This window comes from Nicotiana tabacum, chromosome 1, assembly GCF_000715075.1.
Source record: "Nicotiana tabacum cultivar K326 chromosome 1, ASM71507v2, whole genome shotgun sequence".
Lineage (NCBI taxonomy): Eukaryota > Viridiplantae > Streptophyta > Magnoliopsida > Solanales > Solanaceae > Nicotiana > Nicotiana tabacum.
Genome location: NC_134080.1, coordinates 161421827 through 161440528, shown reverse-complemented (window position 1 = coordinate 161440528; position 18702 = coordinate 161421827). Strand labels below are relative to the sequence as shown.

Sequence of the window (18702 nt, the reverse complement as noted above, 5' to 3'; positions counted from 1 at the left end):
CCCAGGGTTACTTGATATATTTGGCAGAATTCAAGCACGAGTGGGTCGAGGGGACCCAATGTAAAGGGGTATGTATATACACTTAGAAACCCCTCTACGTAAGTTGTGATGTCCTCCCCACGAGAAGGTATCTTCAGAACGACCTTCTCTTCCCATTTACACTCTCTCCTTACAGCATCGAGGTGTTTCTCCTCAATTGACCTTATGTATCTCGATGCATGCTCTCGACAGCCAGCGCGTCAGGAGGGTTCTCGACTATAAAGTCCTTTTTTAAAGAAAATTTGCTCGGTACGATCTCGTGAAGCGTCGTCGGCTTACCACCGGTCAGACGGGAAGTGGAAGTAGAGTTTCCTTCTTCCTGAGGAACGACCTTGGAAGTTTTTGCCATCGGTTCTTTAGAAAAAGAAAGAAGAAATGAATAAGCCAGCAAGGTTTTGAGCCAATACGGGGGAAGAACTGGTGGTGAAAAGGAAACGTATAAAGGAAAATAGGTGTTACAAGGTGGGAACATCCTTAAAGAGAAGAGAAAACAAGTATATATAGAGGAAGGCGGTGACAGTTCATTAATATTGATGGCCGACCGGCTCTAACGTGCATTTATTACTTTTGGGGAAGAGAACCGAAGGGACGCTTAGGTCATTTCAACGCTTACGTCATAAGAGTGATGCCATCATAAAGGACTTCGGGAATTCAAATCGTTTCATATCATTTTATTCTAAGAAACGCGGGGACTATCTGTATACGATCTAAATTGGAGAGCTCGATTTCGAAGACTTGGTCATACCCCGAGCTCGAGTTCGGAAGCTCAGAGTAAGAATCGAAGACTTGATCATACCTTGGACGGTATGTGTGCATCTCGAGAAGCAAATCGGAGACCCACAAGGAAAGTATAATTTCGATGACGCTCAAGAAAGAGCGGGAACTTCTCAAGGACATGTGGGTCAGGGCGTAAATTAAGAGATAGGATTTGTACGAAATAGTACGAGTCCGTACTAGGTTATTATACAGTTGTACCAATAGAATTCTTTACCCTAATAGGGAATGTTCCATATTGGGATTTTCCCCTCCTATATAAAGGGGGCCCAATCATTTGTAAAGGCATTATTCATTGCAATAGAACATTCTACTCTGTTTTTCTCGTTTACTGTGCTGCACAATTGTTCTTCAACTTTATTGTCTTTACTTTATTGTTCATACTTTATTTGCTCTTAACTTACCTCGAGGCCCCCGAGATAATCGAGCTCGAGGTCCCAATTGCTCTAACAACACTGGTTTGGTTCATCAATTCTTCTTACTTAAACCTAATATTACTTGTATATTCACTAGTATTGGAATAAATCACATATCTTTAAAACCACAAATCACTTTTAATTATTACTCACATTTATCGAGGTAAACAATAAATATGACTATTAATAGTAGAAATAAAGAACAAAATAAAGCAAACCAGTATTGAAATGCAATTCAGCCTTCGAGCTAAGCCAACCTCGAACTGAGTGAGTGAGAGTAAAGTTATAAAATAAACTAATGAACAAGATAGTATGAGAGAAAAAGAGTATTGTATTGCTTTGATATGCGTGGATGTTTGTCCTTACAAAATGATTAGGACCCTCTTTATATAGTAGAGGAATCCTATTTATGGTATATTCTAATTAGAGAAGCAAATCCCATGATAAGCTAAATAACCGGTCCTGACTTGATACGTGCCGAGATTTCCGCCACGATCCTTGCCCGATCCCAGATATCTCGGCTTTCTGTTATTCGATCTGGTAGGCTTCCTTCAATCACGCTTGATCTCTTTCTTGCTTCGGTCTCGATCACGGCTGGTCTCGATCGTGATCGACCATCGATCTACGAGCTTATCAATCCGTCTTCGTACCATGGTCCGATATAACCGAGGCCGAGCCTTGATCTACCATTCCGATTTCGATTAGTCATACAAAATTAGGCAAACTCGATTTTGACGGTATACAATATTCACAAACAGTTTGAATATTTTTAATATTATCACTATCTTTTGACTTGTTTTAGCATATAACCTATCTTTTTTTTCAATTTCTAATTCCATGAAGTTAATGATTCGACAAGTCGAAAATTATTTTACACAGTCATGTAATAGTTAAAACTTTTTAATTAAATTTTTTTCCCTCCAATAACGGACAAGAAGGCCACCCAACTCAACAAACTGCTTATATCACCCTCAACCCCCACCCCCTTCGCTACCCCTACCCCAACCTCAGTCATTTTCCCTGATTGCTAAGCCGAAAAATCTAGGAACGAGAATTTCGTATCAAGAATCTCTCAAAAATATACACGCGCACACACAACTCTGCTAGCTCTTAGCTGGCCGTAAATACTTAACATATATTAAAAAGAAAACTTTCCATTGGGTCCAGATATTTTTCTTTCATTCTTATAGCAGATCTTGCGGCTTCGATGAAGGAATCTTCCATTTATATTCAAGAAACCGAATCCGCTATCCAATTTTTCACGTTCAATTCCAGAAAAGGAAGCTTTCAACTGTCGGCATTGACTTCGATACAGTGATCCTTTGGATTTAGTGTTAGCATTGAAATTGGTAAAATGGACGATAGAGGAGAATCGTTCGTAGCAGTTAGGAGGATATCACAAGGATTTGAAAGAGGAAATAGTACTACTTGCCATTCTACTTCTTCTGGTATATATATATTCCTGTTTTTTACTTTTACAACGCAAACACATGTTCCTTTTTTCTCTCTCCAGCTCTATTACCGTACTGCTTTCATTATCTGATTTCTATCTGTGGATTGAAATTAGGTTTACTCATGCGTGCTAATATTGACGTTTGTGGTGAGTTTGCGTCCGTTTCTGACTTTTTCCGCAATTTTGTTTTTTCGTGCCCTAGTTTTGTGTTGAGATAGATGCATGAATCTGTGTGCACTAAATACTATACACGTGCGCATCAGAACATATTAGTACTATATGATTTGGGAAATGGATTCATTTGTTTATGTAATTGAGTTATTTTTTGGTAAAATTTGAGGAATGACTTTTGATTCCATGGATTACTATTAGTTAAGCTGCTACTGGAAAAGAATGGCAGTAGCTATAGAGCTGTCTACTTGGCAGGATCCATGATTTGAACTTTATGGATTCGTGTTCGCAATTCTATCACGGGCCATTTGATTTACTGGGTTTGAAATCTATTATTTGTAATTATTTAGTGAATCTTATAACGTATATACAGGGTTTGACCAATAGCAGTAACACTACATCCGCCCCTGCTATTTGGTTCTCTAAGAAAAAATACTTTCACCAACACTTTTTTCAGATAAGGAGCTTTCACTAATAATATATGGCAATTGTTATGCATGATCTAACTACATCATAGTAGTTTTGTTTGTAGGTTAAAATGAATGCCTGCTGTTGACCTTTTCAATAGGGAAATGTGCGGAATGTAGCTTCTATTGACTCCAACTATACCTGATAATTCTAGAATGGACAAGAACACTAGAAAGGAGTGCTTGTGAATGTACTAGGTCATTGAGGTTAACTTTTGGGAGTGGTACTGGCTGCATATGCATAACTATTAAATACCGTGATTAGCTAACCAGACTGTTAGAAGTAATAGCTGTTGATCTGAGGGGTTGCACTTTACCAGAAAGCAGGATTGTGATCAGTTAATTTAAACAGCTGTGACAGAGCTTTTCTCCCCCTCTTTCCTTGAGGAATTTACATCACACAATTGCATCTGGTTTTAGCTTTCAAATGGTGAAATTATTTTTTGTGAAATAATTGTGTGAATGTGGTTCTTGTCTTGTGCTCCATGTTGGGAGGTGATTTCTTTTTTCTTGTTGTGCTTAAAGAAGGCTATTTCATAAATGTTAAGACACTTGAATGGCATAGTTATGATCAAGGTTTCCTGCTGTTTTTGTACATTTGTAACAGCACTCTCTTGGTGCTTATCTCTCATTACCAATACATTTCCTTGGTTAAACAATGAAAAAGAAAAAAAGTATGCTCATGTCCTCACTACTCAATGACCAATTTTGGGAGGTAAGATTTCTACTATCTAGCTGAGTAGTGTAGCCCATTGTGTTTGTATTGTAACATCATGTTGGTACCTATGCGTGTATTGTGATTTAATTATGTTAATATCCTGATTACAAAATTGAACCTCGTCATAGTTGCTGAATTGTTGCATTCTTGACACTTCATCGTTAGTTATGAAACTTTGCTTATATGATTTAGTGTTGTCTTCTCTATGTGTCAAGAAAGATACACTTCTTTTCCTTGTCACAAAAAAAGGATACTTCTCTTCTTGCATCTAATCTTCTTTTGTTTCATAATACTAGAAGCACATCGTTATTGAAAACTCTAGAGCTCCCATTTTCCTTAGATTATTTTTTCCTTCTGTCACTACAGAGGTTGTGGCAGGATCAGCAGCATGGCTTGGCAGAGGCCTTTCATGTGTTTGTGCCCAGACAAGAGATATTGATGCTCGTCCATCATTTGATTTGACACCAGTCCAGGTATTAGTCTAGTGTAGGGGTTAATATGAAGTTTAAGCTTCCTGTTAGGTAAATTTTAAGAGTGTCATAAAACGCAATGCAGTATTATGTTCTTTTGATCCTCTCTTATTGAAAGTTTGTATTCTGGATAGGATTTCTTAGAGGTACTGCCAATTTGCAACACAAATTTGTTTTCTAGTTCTGATTGTTATCTCCAAGATTATACACTTTACCGTTCCAACGAAAAGGGAATATGCTGAGTGTTGCGAGTGGGAGTGAATTTTATTTGGTTCCTTATGCTGATAGTTATGAGTGGTAGTGAATTTTATTTTGTTTCTTATCCAGTCTGCGAATTGAGCTTATGTTGAGGTTTGCATGTGCTTTAACTATCTCTTAAATTGTGCCAAGTCTCAGGCATGAATATCTTATATCTAATTTCTTATTCGGTCTGCCAATTGAGATTGTAGGTTCGCATATGCTTTAACTATCTTTTAAATTGTGCCAAGTCTCAGGCATTAATATCTTATTCTCCCTCTGTTTGAATTTAGACGACACACTTTACTTATTAGTCTGTTCCAAAAAGAATGACACATTTCAACTTTAAACTCTTCATTTTACCCATTTTATCCTTAATGAGAAGCTTTTAACAAATGTCATGGTCCCACAAAACTTTTACCCCTTAAGCTTTTAAGACCACAAATTTCAAAAATCTTCTTTTTCTTAAACTCCGTGCCGAGTCAAAGTACCTCATCTAAATTGAAACGGAGGGAGTATCTAATTTCTTATTCAGTCTGCCAATTGAGCTCATGTTGAGGTTCGCATATGCTTTAACTATCTTTTAAATTGTGCCAAGTCTCAGGCATGAATATCTTATATCTAATTTCTTATTCAGTCTGCCAATTGAGCTCATGTTGAGGTTCACATATGCTTTAACTATCTTTTATATTGTGCCAATTGTCAGGCATGCATATCTTATAGCTATGATTTGATTGCCAATATAACTTTCTATTTTCAATTTCCCACTTCGTCAATTATCCAGTTTTATTCTTAGAGATTATGTTATTCAGATTGATAAGCTTCACAGCACTGTGAGGAAGTATGGAATATCTTTGGCACATTGGCGCTTATTGGTGTTCTCTTCCACTTTGTTAATGTCAGGAGGAATGCTTGCTAAGGCTACAAAACCGTATAGATGTTGCATATGATAGTTCAATTCCAGAACATCAGGTATCCTCTATTTGAAATCTTAGCTGTTTCCTGATGAACTTGTGAGATAACATCTTTAAGGCTTTTAAACATTACATTAAGGTTAAAATTTACATTTCTTACTGTTCATCTTCGTCTCTCCCTACCCAAAAGGAAGCTTTAAGAGCATTGTGGAAAGCGGCCTTTCCTGAGGAAGAACTCCATGGTTTAGTATCTGAGCAGTGGAAGGAAATGGGTTGGCAAGGGAAAGATCCATCTACTGACTTTAGGTACATCATCATCATCCCCACCCCCACACCCCAACCTCCCGGTCCTTCTGGTCTTGGTTCACCACTAACATATCTGATTGGTTTTGATAGGGGTGCCGGATTCATATCACTGGAGAACTTGTTATATTTCGTGAGAAATTTCCCGGTGCGTCCTCTTTTTGACTTCTCTTTATGGAGGAATGACATAGTGACATGTAAACCTTCTATGCTTATAATGAAAAGCTAATCTTTAGTATCAACATGTGCTATGATTTGGTGATCATTTGGTAACCTAACAGCTATTTTTCTTCTTAAACTGGTCTTATGACTTTGTCTCCTGATATTGTAGTTTTTATTCATATTGTTGTGTCACATCTGTATGTTCTCACAGTTTCTTATGCACCTCTTTCTTTCATGCTATTGTCAAAGTATGATTCTATTTGATTGCTTAACCTAGAAAACATAATAGTAGTTGGGAGGGTATTGGTTATGGGCATCTTAAAGGATGGTTCAGTTAATCTCTGCCATTCCCTGCTACTGTCAAACAGAAAAGAATAGCAGACACCCTTTAGTTTTCTTTGTGCTTAGCTTCTAAATTTTTTTTGAAACAATTGGGTAAGTGTTTCTCTTAGTAATTTTATTTAAAGGTAATTTGGGCAACTTAAGAATGAAGATGGGGTAAATCAGGTAAATGGCTTTTTTCCTTTTTTTGGGGATAAGTTGGTAGATTGGTGTAGATCTCGGTTGACCACGAATAAAGAGAAAAGTTTTACCATTCACAGCACGATTTCAACTGACTTGTAAAATCAAACAAATTTGTTGGATAGACTGTAGAGTACGAAGCTGCTAATTGACATGTGCAGATCTAGTTTGTTAAGCATTTTGGACCCATTTAAGCTACAAAATCAACAGAATTGTAAGAAGTCTATGTGAAGCAGTTTACATCATCAAAAAAGTCTATGAAGCAGTTTATGTGCCATCCCCAACTTTTAACATTTGGCACAATTATATCTCATTAAATTAACTCAGATATTTGAGGCCCTGGAAATTTAACATAAAGAAAGGCCTGAAAAGATAATAGTATACTTCTAAGGTTGGCAGATTTTAGTGTTATCAGATCTAGTGGCACATGTTATATATTTCAGCCTAGGAAAAAATTAGATCCAGGAGAAGCTACATGGATTTGCCATTTTCATAAAAGCTGAGATTTCATCAATTAATATGCTCTATGGTAAATTACTTATCGTTAAAAAAATGCTATATGGTAAGCAAAGAGAGGTAGAAGATACGGCTGCATTTGATTATGCATTCCTCAATCGGTCAATCCCACCATATACAACAACATATCGAGTGTAATCCCACATGTGGGGTCTGAGGAGGGTAGTGTGTATGTAGACCTTACCCCTGTCTTGTGGAGGTAGAGAGGCTGGTTCCAAAGACCCTCTGCCCAAGGACAACAATATTGGAATTGTCACAATACTAATTCTAGAGAACCAATATGGTCAGCAACTTCTTCTTTTTCTATTTTTTTTTAATAACCGTGGTGTTCATGCCAACTTGCGTGCACCTCCACTCAATCCCGCCATTTCAGTACAAGTACCCAACTATAAGTACCCAACTAGGCTATGGTTGAAATTTCAGTTACACGCCGATTTTTTGAGGGGGTCCTATTATCCCCTAACCTTTTAAAATGGAATTAATAACACCTTGAAATGACACTACCACATCTGTGCTCAGTAGTGAAATGCACACGCCTACTGTCTATTTCCAACTAAAATAGTTTATTTTCATCCGATCTTCTTTCCCCAACTTTTCACCATTAAAACCATCTTCTGTTCTTCCTTACTTCATCTTTCCAGCACATGCACGGGATACAAATAGCTACGAGATTAAGCAGTTTAATTTAACCAAACCCAAGAAATAATCTATATACAGAGGCGAATATGAAAATGAAAACTAAAATAGCTCAGTGCATATCTTAAAATTCAGTTTCAACATAAGAAACTTTTTCCGTGTGAGAAAATCAAAGGGATGGGAAGCATTTTCCGGCGACGCTGACAGTTTACTCTCAGTCTTTGTCAAAAGGGGTATTAGTAATCACCGTAGATCGGGAGGCGAAGGATGAGCCGGTAAACGACGACATCACGGGTCTATTGCGTGGGTGGTGAACTGATGAAGGAAACTTTCGTGGGCTTCTTCTGTGTTAAATCGGAAATTGATTTTGAGACTTAGATTTTTCAATTTTTGCCAGTGACAAGCAATTGTTATTAGAAGTTTAAAAATGATGAGTAGAGATAGAGATTAGAAATGGCAGTAATCCGGTGCAATTGTGGCATGAGATAGAGAGAAGGAAATCTGGAGAGAAAAAGAATGAAATCTATTACTCCATCTTGTCGGAGAATATGGAGGCTGCCGGAAACCCGGAACTATTGTCCAGCCAAGTCTTATAAGCGACGAAGGTGGAGGAAAGAATAGAAAAAGCAAAGGAAGAAAAAGAAAAGAAAAAAGAAAAAGAAAAAAAATAGGAAAATTGTATATTTAGTAAAAAGAAATGTTATAAAAATAAATTTTTAACATTTTCTCCTTTCTCACTCTCTCAAAGAGGGTGACATACACTATCTTCTGCCACATCAGCTCTAAAGGATATTAATTAGTTCAGGGGGTAATAGGGCCCTCGCAAAGAATAGGTGTGTAATTAGAAATTCGGCCATAGTACAAGGGGTTACTTATGTCTTTTCCATATTTTTTGGAGGATAGCCAATTTTTGGCAGAACTTTCTACGCACGAATTGACGATGACAATGCATGAATCTAGCCACATCAAAGTATTACATATTCATCTGATGTTTTAGGAGTGTGCCTGGATTTGCATTAAATCCCTGGCATAAGATGTTTGATAAAGTTTTCAAAATAATTACCACCAATTTTGCAGATGTGTTCTCTTGGAATGATTGCCTGTTGATCACTGACATTTATGTTTGTATACTAAATCAGAAAGCATTTCTTTTATTTAGCACATGAATGAAATACAAGAAATTTTGTCTGTAATCTCCCTCCCAGCTAAACCTAAAACAAAAAACATTATCCACCTTGTTTTACCTGATACTGGAAATTCTCTTTTGTGTCGTTATTTTTTTTCTCTACCTCAAAAAGTTGCCTTGACTTTGCTCAAAGATTAGAGAGGCAGAAGATTTTTGACATTAGAATATTGGTCATGGTCCTATGAGTATTTTTTCATTATATGTTTCTCTTACTATTTGCTGAAAAGCTTATGATCTAATATTACTTGGCTCATTAAAGAATGTAATTCATGACTTTTCCATCTATTTCTTACTCTGACCAAAATACTTTACCTACATTTTTCCTTTTGGCCATCGCGATATACTTGTTCTCATTCCCTTCCTTTTTGGGATAATTTTCTTATGACAAAATTTTTTAACTAATAAGAGCATGAACTGATACTAGGTTTTTCTTCCTATATAAGTAATACTACTACTATTACTGTCTTAATCTCAATGTGATATCTTTTCAACTAATCATTTTACTCTTTCACATTTTAAACACTTGTATATCTTATTCTAACTTAATAATTTATTCAGAATAATAACTTTATTAGTTGAATAAATCATATACTTTTGACTCATAATGTAAGCTTTTTTAGTTAAACATCAAAGTTACTCTTTTGTTAGTGGATTTTTATTGACTTAGTTGATTTTTATTGTGGTACATACTGATATGATACAAAAGAAGCCTACTATTTTGGCTAGGCAATGAATTTTCACCCTTTCATGTGTTGAAATAGTTCGCATTTGGGTGACATTGGATATGGAGGAGATTCCACATTTCACGCTAAATGTATGGTTGTTCAGCACTTTTACCATAAGACAAAAATGAGGCTTTTTTGTTTTGGAACAAGTTTATACAAGCACAAGTGTAGCTGTCCGGTAGTCTACTGACATAATTCAAAGCCTAAATGTTTGAGCTTGCATATAACAAGTCATTCTAGCCAAGAGTTGTGTCTGGAGCATGTAATGTTTAGATTGATGAATCGAGCAATTTCCTTGCTTCATTTTATTTAAAAAAAGGGAAATAAATTTGCAGAACCATATGATCAAGTTTACAAATAATTACGAACAACTCTTCTGTGCTTGATCCAAATTCTAGCAGTAATGTTGTAGATCCACTATTCATCCTCTTCTTCTCCCTAATGTTATTTGCAGAAATCATTCCAGGATCTTCTTCAAAAGCAGGAAGGTGATAGGGCATTATGGGAATACCCATTTGCTGTTGCTGGTGTTAACATCACTTTTATGCTTATCCAGATGCTTGATCTAGAAGCTAGTATGTATTCCTTCTATTATCTTTTTTACAGCAAAATGTAGAAACTCTAAGACAAATCTAAGATCTAGGAGATCTTGTGTTGATTCATTTAGCTAATTATGCATCAACTTTACAGTAAAACCAAGAACTCTGGTCGGAGCAACTTTTTTGAAGTTTCTTGCAGGTAAATGCTTGGCCGTTATCTGAAGATCTACCTCATTTCCATTGGTCAACCCTTAAGTGTCGTCCATTTAATGCTTCTGCAGTTTTGCATTTGCCTTCTAAGCATGTCTTTTGCCTTTGTACAGAAAATGAATCAGCATTTGATCTGCTATATTGTATCACGTTTAAGCTGATGGATAATCAGTGGCTTGCCATGCACGCATCATATATGGACTTCAATGTATGTGCCTTTAATTTTTAATGAATTGTATGCGTAATTAGTGAAATTTAGTTGGGGATATGTAAGTTCATTTCTTCATAATTCAATTCTTCTCATGTCATATCCTGTACCATATGCTTTCATAAAAGTTCCCATACTTTGGGAGTTTATATGCTTCTTAAAAGTTTAAGCTCAACAGGCCCCAGGCTTTGATTTAATGGTAAGAGTAGAACGGGTGATCTGTGGGTTAGGGTTCATGATACGGGTTCAAACCCTGACAGAAGTATCATATTTAAGTGAAGAAGGGTAGAGGGGTGACCCATTATCCACCGGCTTTCGGACCGTGCACCACTGGCTCTCAGGGATTTCAGTTATCAAAAGAAAAAAAAATCTTTAGTTGAGCTATCACTTACAGTATTCTTTCCTGCATAATATAGCTGTCAGTTTTGCTTTCTGCTTAGTAGTTTGAAGTTTTGTGAAGAAAGTTATTTGCTGTTTTATATGTGCTCAAATACATTCTCAGTATCTAATTATATTTCAGTCACTAAGTTCAGTTACTTTTCTTGAGAAATTCTTTATATGCGCTGGACAATTGCACGAGTACAGACTAATGTTTTCTTGAGAACTGACCTTTTCATAAATTATTTCTTCATGTGTACTAATTGTACTGCATTCCTGATGTTTAGATATGCTTTATTTCCAGACAGTTATGAAGTCCACTCGTCGACAAATTGAAAGGGAGCTTTTGCAAGAAGACATAACACGGTTGGAGGATTTGCCCTCGTACCGACTTCTTAGTCGATAGTTTTTGTAGTCATGACATTTTATAGTTTTTGTATTCATGACATCTCGAAAAATGGAAATGATTTTCATGCAAGTTCTGTGACATGCTTTGGTTTTGTTCTTGCGTCGTGGTGTTCTATGGTGTTACTCCCAGTTCTGTTAGAATTGGATGTTGCATTTTGATGCTAGGTTGTGGGTCTCTTCCTCTGTTCACATTGTGGTGATTTCTTAGAGGTAAAGAAAGGAAATATAACAGGTTTCTCCAGTGCATGTATTTGGTAATGTTAGAGTAATTATACTTTGTTCACCTGTACTTTAGATGGACCGAGCTGCAATCTTAATACCCGTGTCTAGCTTTAAATCAATTTTGAAGTTTCGCCTCTATTGGCTGATGTGAAACAAGTGTCATTGTTTTTCTTTTTTGTTCTGATAACAATAATGTCCGAACTAGTTTGTCTGCACCTCAACTGTTCATTGATTACTTGTTAACCTCATCAGCACATCTACCCATTAACTTTGTCACGAAAGCTTAGGCTAATGGGAAGAAATTACCTAGCCACACCCTTAGGTGTGATGTGTCAATGTTCCCATACATGTGACAGCTTGACATGTTGGTTCGAATGCTTCATTTCTGGAAGACACATTGGGTCAGACCACAATACTGGAATATTTAAGGTTCATAAACCAGCTGAATGCCCCAGGAATCCTGCCTACAGTAAGTCCTCCAACTACAAACATCCAATAAAAGTAATAGCCTATCCTCATTTCCAACTACTTAGTGAATTTCTCTTACCTTTGTATCCCCCCCCCCCCCCCAACATAAACTCACTCTATTTGAATTTGCCCCCTTGTAAAGAACTAACCATTGTTTGCTACCACATAGTAAATAAAACCCTTGTCAGATCATTGTTCTCCTCTTTCCCCCTTTCCGAAAATTGTTGATCGTCCATTCAGCCAAAATGAAATTTCTTCTCCTTTTCCCCCTCCCACAAGAAACCGACCATCATTTTTCCTCCAATCTGTTTGCAACAATAGCAATCAAATGAAACAAACACATTCATCATTGTAATCTTTACTCCCTCCTCAGATAGGTGTTAAACTTCCCATCCACTTTCTCTCAAAATTTTCAACCAACAATACAGATCTTTAATCTTCGAGTTTTCCCCAGGAGCCCAAAATTTATTGTCTTATGTTATAAAAGAACAAGTAAAGATTACTTCGCATAATTAAATAAACACAGCCACATTAGGCTCTTCGACATTCATAACAATCTGCAGCAATACACTCCAAGAGACAACTGTGAAGTTATAGATGATAAACTTGAAGAATTAGACATAATTAGTCTCCTTGACATGGGGAATTAAAGTACAAAATCTGAAACACCAAAACTTACCACACTCTATTACAGTCATCAAAATCCATACGCTACAACTGACACTCGCAAGACATCAATAGAGTTATAGTTGTAGTCATAAAACTTTTTACTCATAGATCCAAGAGTGTTGGCTGGGACGCCACCAATTAATACCTTCAGGGAACCAAAGATCTTTTTCCTTCTGTCCACTATCAACTGAATCACTTCCATGAATAACATTCCTGCAACCAAAGCGGTTCGCCTTTTATTCCCAGCTAAACAAGTTGAGTTGAAATGGCATGTATACCAATTTCTTGGTCATCTCAACCAATGTAAAAACATATAGTAGATATGATAACATTCTTCAAAACGTAAAATCATCAGCTGATTATTTGGACATCACAGCTGATTTTGATGCAGAACACCGAACGTCAGGTATCATGGTAACTAATTGATAGAGTCAAAGAGATAAAATAAAATCCAAACTAGGCATGGATATTGGATAACAAAAGCCAAAAAAGGAACCAGAGATTGATAGTGCACAATCAGTTAACATTAAAGTGATTTCACTATTGCTCTCGGGCAGTTCCAGCTTTTTATTGCTGAATTCAATGAAGGATAATCAAGAATATGCACAAATGCTAGACTGGCGACTGAATAAATACCTTCCAATGTCAATGGTGTAATCACCACGAATGGTTCCAGGAGCAGATTCCAAGGGGTTTGTTGCTCCAATGAGCTTCCTGCCAGTTGAAACTACTCCCTTACCCTCCCAGATCATTACCACAACGGGGCCAGACACAATGTAATCGACAAGCCCATTGAAGAAAGGCTTTGCAGACAAGTCTGCGTAGTGCTTTTCAGCAAAAGCACGATCCACGGTCATAAACTTCAACCCTATATGCAAAAGGAGTAGAATATGGCCATACAGATTCAGTTAAAAAATAAAATAAAATCAGAACATCTAAGTCTATTAAAAAAAATTCTGATAAAAATAGTGTATTAAGAAGAGGTCACAATCATCTTTACAAAGTAATTATATAAACTGTAAACAAACTACTACAAGGGAAATACCAAAAAAAGACGTCAATTCCAATCTCTTTGAACATGGAAAAAATATTTACTAAATCTGCATAGATATAAACTGCTGATCTACATATGGCCATGAAAAGGTAAAAACTTATTCATACCGGGTGTTGTTTATACCAAACCAGACTAATTTACCATCCCTAACTGATAAAATAAACTGAAAATGTGTATTAGTTAACTACGATTTACTGATAATCATGTTTGGGAAGAAATATGTCATGTATTTATTAGGTTGGTGTAAATGGACTACCATAGAGTCACCACATTGCAAATGAATAATAACAATGACATTAAATTATCATGGTCGACTAAATTCATTTTAGTACAGCAAGAGCGACAAGTCCTCATTGACTATGTCGCTCCATTCAAGCTCATCTTAGGCAAATATTGTGTAAAATCAAAATAGAAATTAAAAAAAGCTAGAAGTCCGCTACATTTTCTACTGGCATACAAATTCGTGATAGAACTGAAAGACTCGTAGAAACATAAGATCTAAACGTACTAACTTGACTAAAACATATTCACAGCTAGTTGGTATCACTATATATATATTTCCATTGCGCCCTATTTTTTGCTAAATTCACATGGATTTTAAAAGATTTAAGGTCTTTGGAGACAATATTTTCTGAGACTAAAAGTTTTCTGCATTACAAGCTTTCCTTTATAATAACATACACATTTCTCCTGACCAAATGGAAGGGTAACATACAACAAATTGTCCTACCCATAAATGGGAAAAGTAAAAGACCTTTCCTGAAAGAGGGCAAATATTTTACCTTTCAAATAGAAACCCTTCTTCTCAAATCTTCCAATAATCTCACCCACCTGAGATAAAAAAATAAAAAATAAGTCAAAGAATCAAACTTTCATTCTTTCTTATTCTTTTCCATCTTTTAGGATTCTGGACGAATAAAATAGATACCCACTATACGAAATTTGTAATCTATAACCTCCATTGTTTGAAAAAGAATAACTCAGTCTGGACTTGTTTAGGATCACATATATTCTTTTTATTTCTTCTCAAATTCCGTCTCGAGTTGACTATATCACAAAAATTAAAACAGAGAAAGTAGTAGTTTAGTGCTCAAATCAATTGCTTGAAATCGAAACGCTAAGTTATGAATACATAAGATACTTATTTGAAAACAAAATAAAGAAAGTAGTAATAATGAAGACGAACCAGGCCACGTTGGACACCATCAGGCTTGATCATGAATGAATGTTTGCTCCATTTTCGGTTTCTTTGATGTTGTGTTGTGAAATTGACACTACACTTAGTACTGTACTGGATTTCGGCAGACAGCAGCGAATAGTAGGAGGAATGGAATTTGTACGGCAATTAAAACCCTACTTGCCTATGTGGAATATTCTCTTTTTTGAGAAAGAGCCGTTAGAAATTTCCGCGACAAGCTAAAATGGTACTGAACAACAAGTACAACTAATAATGTGACAGATGTGTTATGACCTTGGCATATAACCTGAAAAAAATGGGAACATCATGACGGGCAGCTCGGCCTGACGGACTCTGCGGGATTAACAAATGCACCTTGACGGAGGCAAGACACATTTCACATGGATGTGCGGGTTGGCATAAGAATGGCAAGGCAAAACCATGTCAAAGCAGGGGCCAAGACATGACAAGGCAAGGCAAGGCAAGATGAGCAATGACATTAACGTGGACAGATTTGATCAAGTTGAGGGCGACTTGACATAGGCGGGCAGCCGTGGCAATGGGCGTGTGCGGCTAAGTCAATGGGCGGCAAGCTGTGGTCATGACATTGGGGCGGAGCAGTGTCAAAGGGCAAGGCTGGGTGCAATGCCAGCCTTGGGTGTGCAACAACTGGCCAAAACGAGCACATGCAACACACATGATAGGGCAGTTGAGCGGTTATTACTACCACCTCCAAGCATGATTGATCATGGGGCTTAGTTGATGCACGTTTTTTATCATGACTGATTGTGTGGCTTAGTGATACACGTTTTTAGCATGTTCCCTATATTTGCTCATCAGTTGGGTCTTGTCAACTGATTGTCTAAAATGCTACCATGTGTAATTGGGTAGCATGCACTATAAATATGTGCATAAGGTTGTCCCAAATGGGCAAAAACTTAGTCTTGTGGCAAAGTGTTATCCAAAAACGTCAAAGTGTAATTCCTAAGGGTGGAAAATTCGTTTTGGGGCAAGGAATTAGGGTGTTCTTTGTTCTTGGCCATAGGGTTGACTTTATTGTGTTCTTGTATTCACATATTAATACGAGTTGGGAAGAGATTCCTGTAAATTTGTGTATCTCTTTACTTTTCTTGTTGCCTAAAATTTATTCTAAGTCCCAAACGTCCTAAAATAATTCTAAGTGTTGGAAAGGCTGAAATCAAGGTTGGGCTTGACTGCCACGGTGGTGAACCTCGGGCATAATTCGAGTGACATAAATTACCCCTGTGATGATTGGTATTAGAGCGTGGATGGATCGGGGCAAAGACACGACGTTCAATGGTTGAATTGTGTGAAAGATGGCTGGTGGCAATGCAGAACCGAGGGAAAAAGTTGTTGCATTGGAGGCACTCGTCAGAACAGTTAATGGTGAACAATTTCTGACTATTGTTACTCGTCTTGCCTATCTTGAGGCAGAGATGAACATGTTGAGCCAAGAGTGCACAGATCTAAAAGCGTAAAATGGGTTGCTATGTTGTGTTGCTGGCAATAATGATGTCCAGCATGGGGCTGATCATACTAAGGTCAAAATTCCTGAGCCTAAAGAGTTTAATAGTGCAAGAAATTCCAAGAATCTCAAAAATTTCCTGTGGGATATGGAGCAGTACTTTCAGGCTGCCCATGTGCGAAATAGAGACAAGGTCACCATTATGACTATGTACTTGGTAGAAGATGCTAAGCTTTGGTGGCGAACACGCGTGGCAGATGATGTAAGTGCTGGTAGGTTGAAGATTTACTCTTGGGAAGGGTTGAAAAAAGAGTTGAAGGATCAATGTTTTTCTAGCAATGCGGGCTGGATTGCTAGAGATCGTTTGAAGAAGTTGAAACAAATTGGAACGGTCAGGATTATGTCAAAGATTTCAGTTTTTTGATGCTGGATATAAGCAACATGTATGAGGAAGACAAGCTGCACAATTTCCTATACGATTTGCAGTTGTGGGCTTAGATGAAACTCTGAAGGCAGAATGTGAAAGACCTTCCTAGTGTCATTGTTGCTGCAGATGCGTTGGGTGATTTCCTGCTGGGAAAAGATAGTTCTGATTTCTTTACTACTTAAAAGTCCAAAAATGGGAACAAAGACAAGGCAAAAGAGTGAAGGAAAAACGGGAATGACAAGGGTAATGTTGTTTAGGGCAGTGGCAATGGGAAGGAAAAGCAATATGCTGGACCTTTGACAAACAAGGGACAAAATAGCAAGTTTGATGGTTGTTTTATTTGTAAAGGATCATACATGGCGAGGGATTGTCCGGAACTTATATGGCTTACAACTTTATTTGCTGATGAAAAAGGTGAAGATGAGCCGAAAGAGGAAGAACATGAGTAGGAGACGGCATATTTAGGGCCTATGGTGGTGCTAAAAAGTGTGGAAACTACTTCATCGAGGACGACGAATTCTTCAGGTAGGGGTGGTTTGTCAGCCCCTTCATAAAGTTCTCCGGCAGATGTGGGTTGTGACAAATATTTTCATGATGGCCTTGGCACACAACTTGAAAAATGAGGCAATATCATGATGGGCAACTCGGCATGACGGACTATGCGTAATTGACAAACGCACTTTGACGGAGTCAAGGCACATTTCACATGGACGTGCGGGTTGTCATAATAATAGCAAGGCAAAACCATGTCAAAGTAGGGGCCAAGACATGGAAAGGCAAGGCAAGGCAAAGAAAGACAAGCAATGACATTAACGTGGGCATATTTGCTCAAGTTGAGGGCGACTTGACATAAGCGGGCAGCTGTGGCAATGGGTGTGTGCGACTAAGTCAATGGGCGACAAGTTGTGGTTATGACATTGGGGCGTAGCAGTATCAAAGGGCAAGGCTGAGCACAATGCCAGCCTTGGGCGTGCAGCAGCAAGCCAAAATGAGCACATGCAGTGCACATGACAAGGCAGTTGAATGGTTACAACTGCTACATCCAAGCATGACCGATCATGGGGCTAAGTTGATGCACGTTTTTTTATCATGGTTGATTGTGTGACTTAGTGATACACATTTTTAGCGTGTTCCCTATATTTGCTCATCAGTTGTGGCTTGTTATCTGATTGTCTAAAATGCTGCCAAGTGTAATTGGGCAGCCTGCATTATAAATATGTGCATAAGGTTGTCCCAAATGGGCTGAAACTTAGTCTTGTGGCAAAGTGTTAGCCAAAAAACATCTAAGTGTAATTACTAAGGGTGAAAAATTTGTTTTGGGGTAGGGAACTAGGGTGTTCTTTATTCTTGGCCATAGGATTGGCTTTGTTGTGTTCTTGTATTCATATATTAATACGAGTTGGGAAGAGATTACTGTAAATTCGTGTGTGCCTTTACTTTTTTCTTGCTGCCTAAAATTATTCTAAGTCTTAAACATCCTAAAATAATTCTATGTATTGGAAAGGCTGAAGTTAAGGTTGGTCTTGACTACCGCACGGTGGTAAACCTCGGACAGAATTCGAATGACATAAATCACCCATGTGACAAAGGTTCGACTAATCTTTTTTTCCAAAATTTGTATATGTTAACCAATAGTTCGTTCTTTTGTAATTTAGCGATACAAGATTATCACTAAAGTATTGGTATCCGGACAAATAATAATTTAAGAAAGCTAATCATCTTTATTACTCCTATTCTACTCCATAAC

At 37.4% G+C, this 18702-nt stretch overlaps 2 protein-coding genes across 5 annotated transcripts; one reads left to right on the top strand and one right to left on the bottom strand.

The window, feature by feature from the left end:
• The first annotated feature begins 2226 nt into the window (after window positions 1–2226).
• On the top strand, window positions 2227–11741 carry LOC107762700 (uncharacterized). Of its 4 annotated transcripts, none has more exons than XM_016581099.2 (10): window positions 2272–2677; window positions 2797–2829; window positions 4405–4511; window positions 5649–5717; window positions 5850–5965; window positions 6056–6110; window positions 10164–10284; window positions 10400–10447; window positions 10572–10666; window positions 11353–11741. In XM_016581099.2, exons 1-10 carry the CDS (start codon window positions 2584–2586, stop codon window positions 11356–11358), a joined length of 744 nt encoding a protein of 247 aa, XP_016436585.1. In that variant the 5' UTR covers window positions 2272–2583; the 3' UTR covers window positions 11359–11741. The 4 variants fall into 4 exon arrangements, with proteins under 4 accessions (XP_016436571.1, XP_016436585.1, XP_016436567.1 ...); XM_016581081.2 differs by having other exon boundaries at window positions 11349–11741; XM_016581090.2 differs by having other exon boundaries at window positions 11332–11552.
• A 912-nt stretch (window positions 11742–12653) lies between these two features.
• LOC107762688 (nucleoside diphosphate kinase 1-like) lies at window positions 12654–15274 on the bottom strand. The gene is given in 5 exon segments (XM_016581064.2): window positions 12654–13024; window positions 13448–13679; window positions 14648–14696; window positions 15052–15084; window positions 15086–15274. Coding segments are annotated over 5 exon segments (447 nt in total). The 5' UTR covers window positions 15104–15274; the 3' UTR covers window positions 12654–12909.
• Between the last annotated feature and the right edge of the window lie 3428 nt (window positions 15275–18702).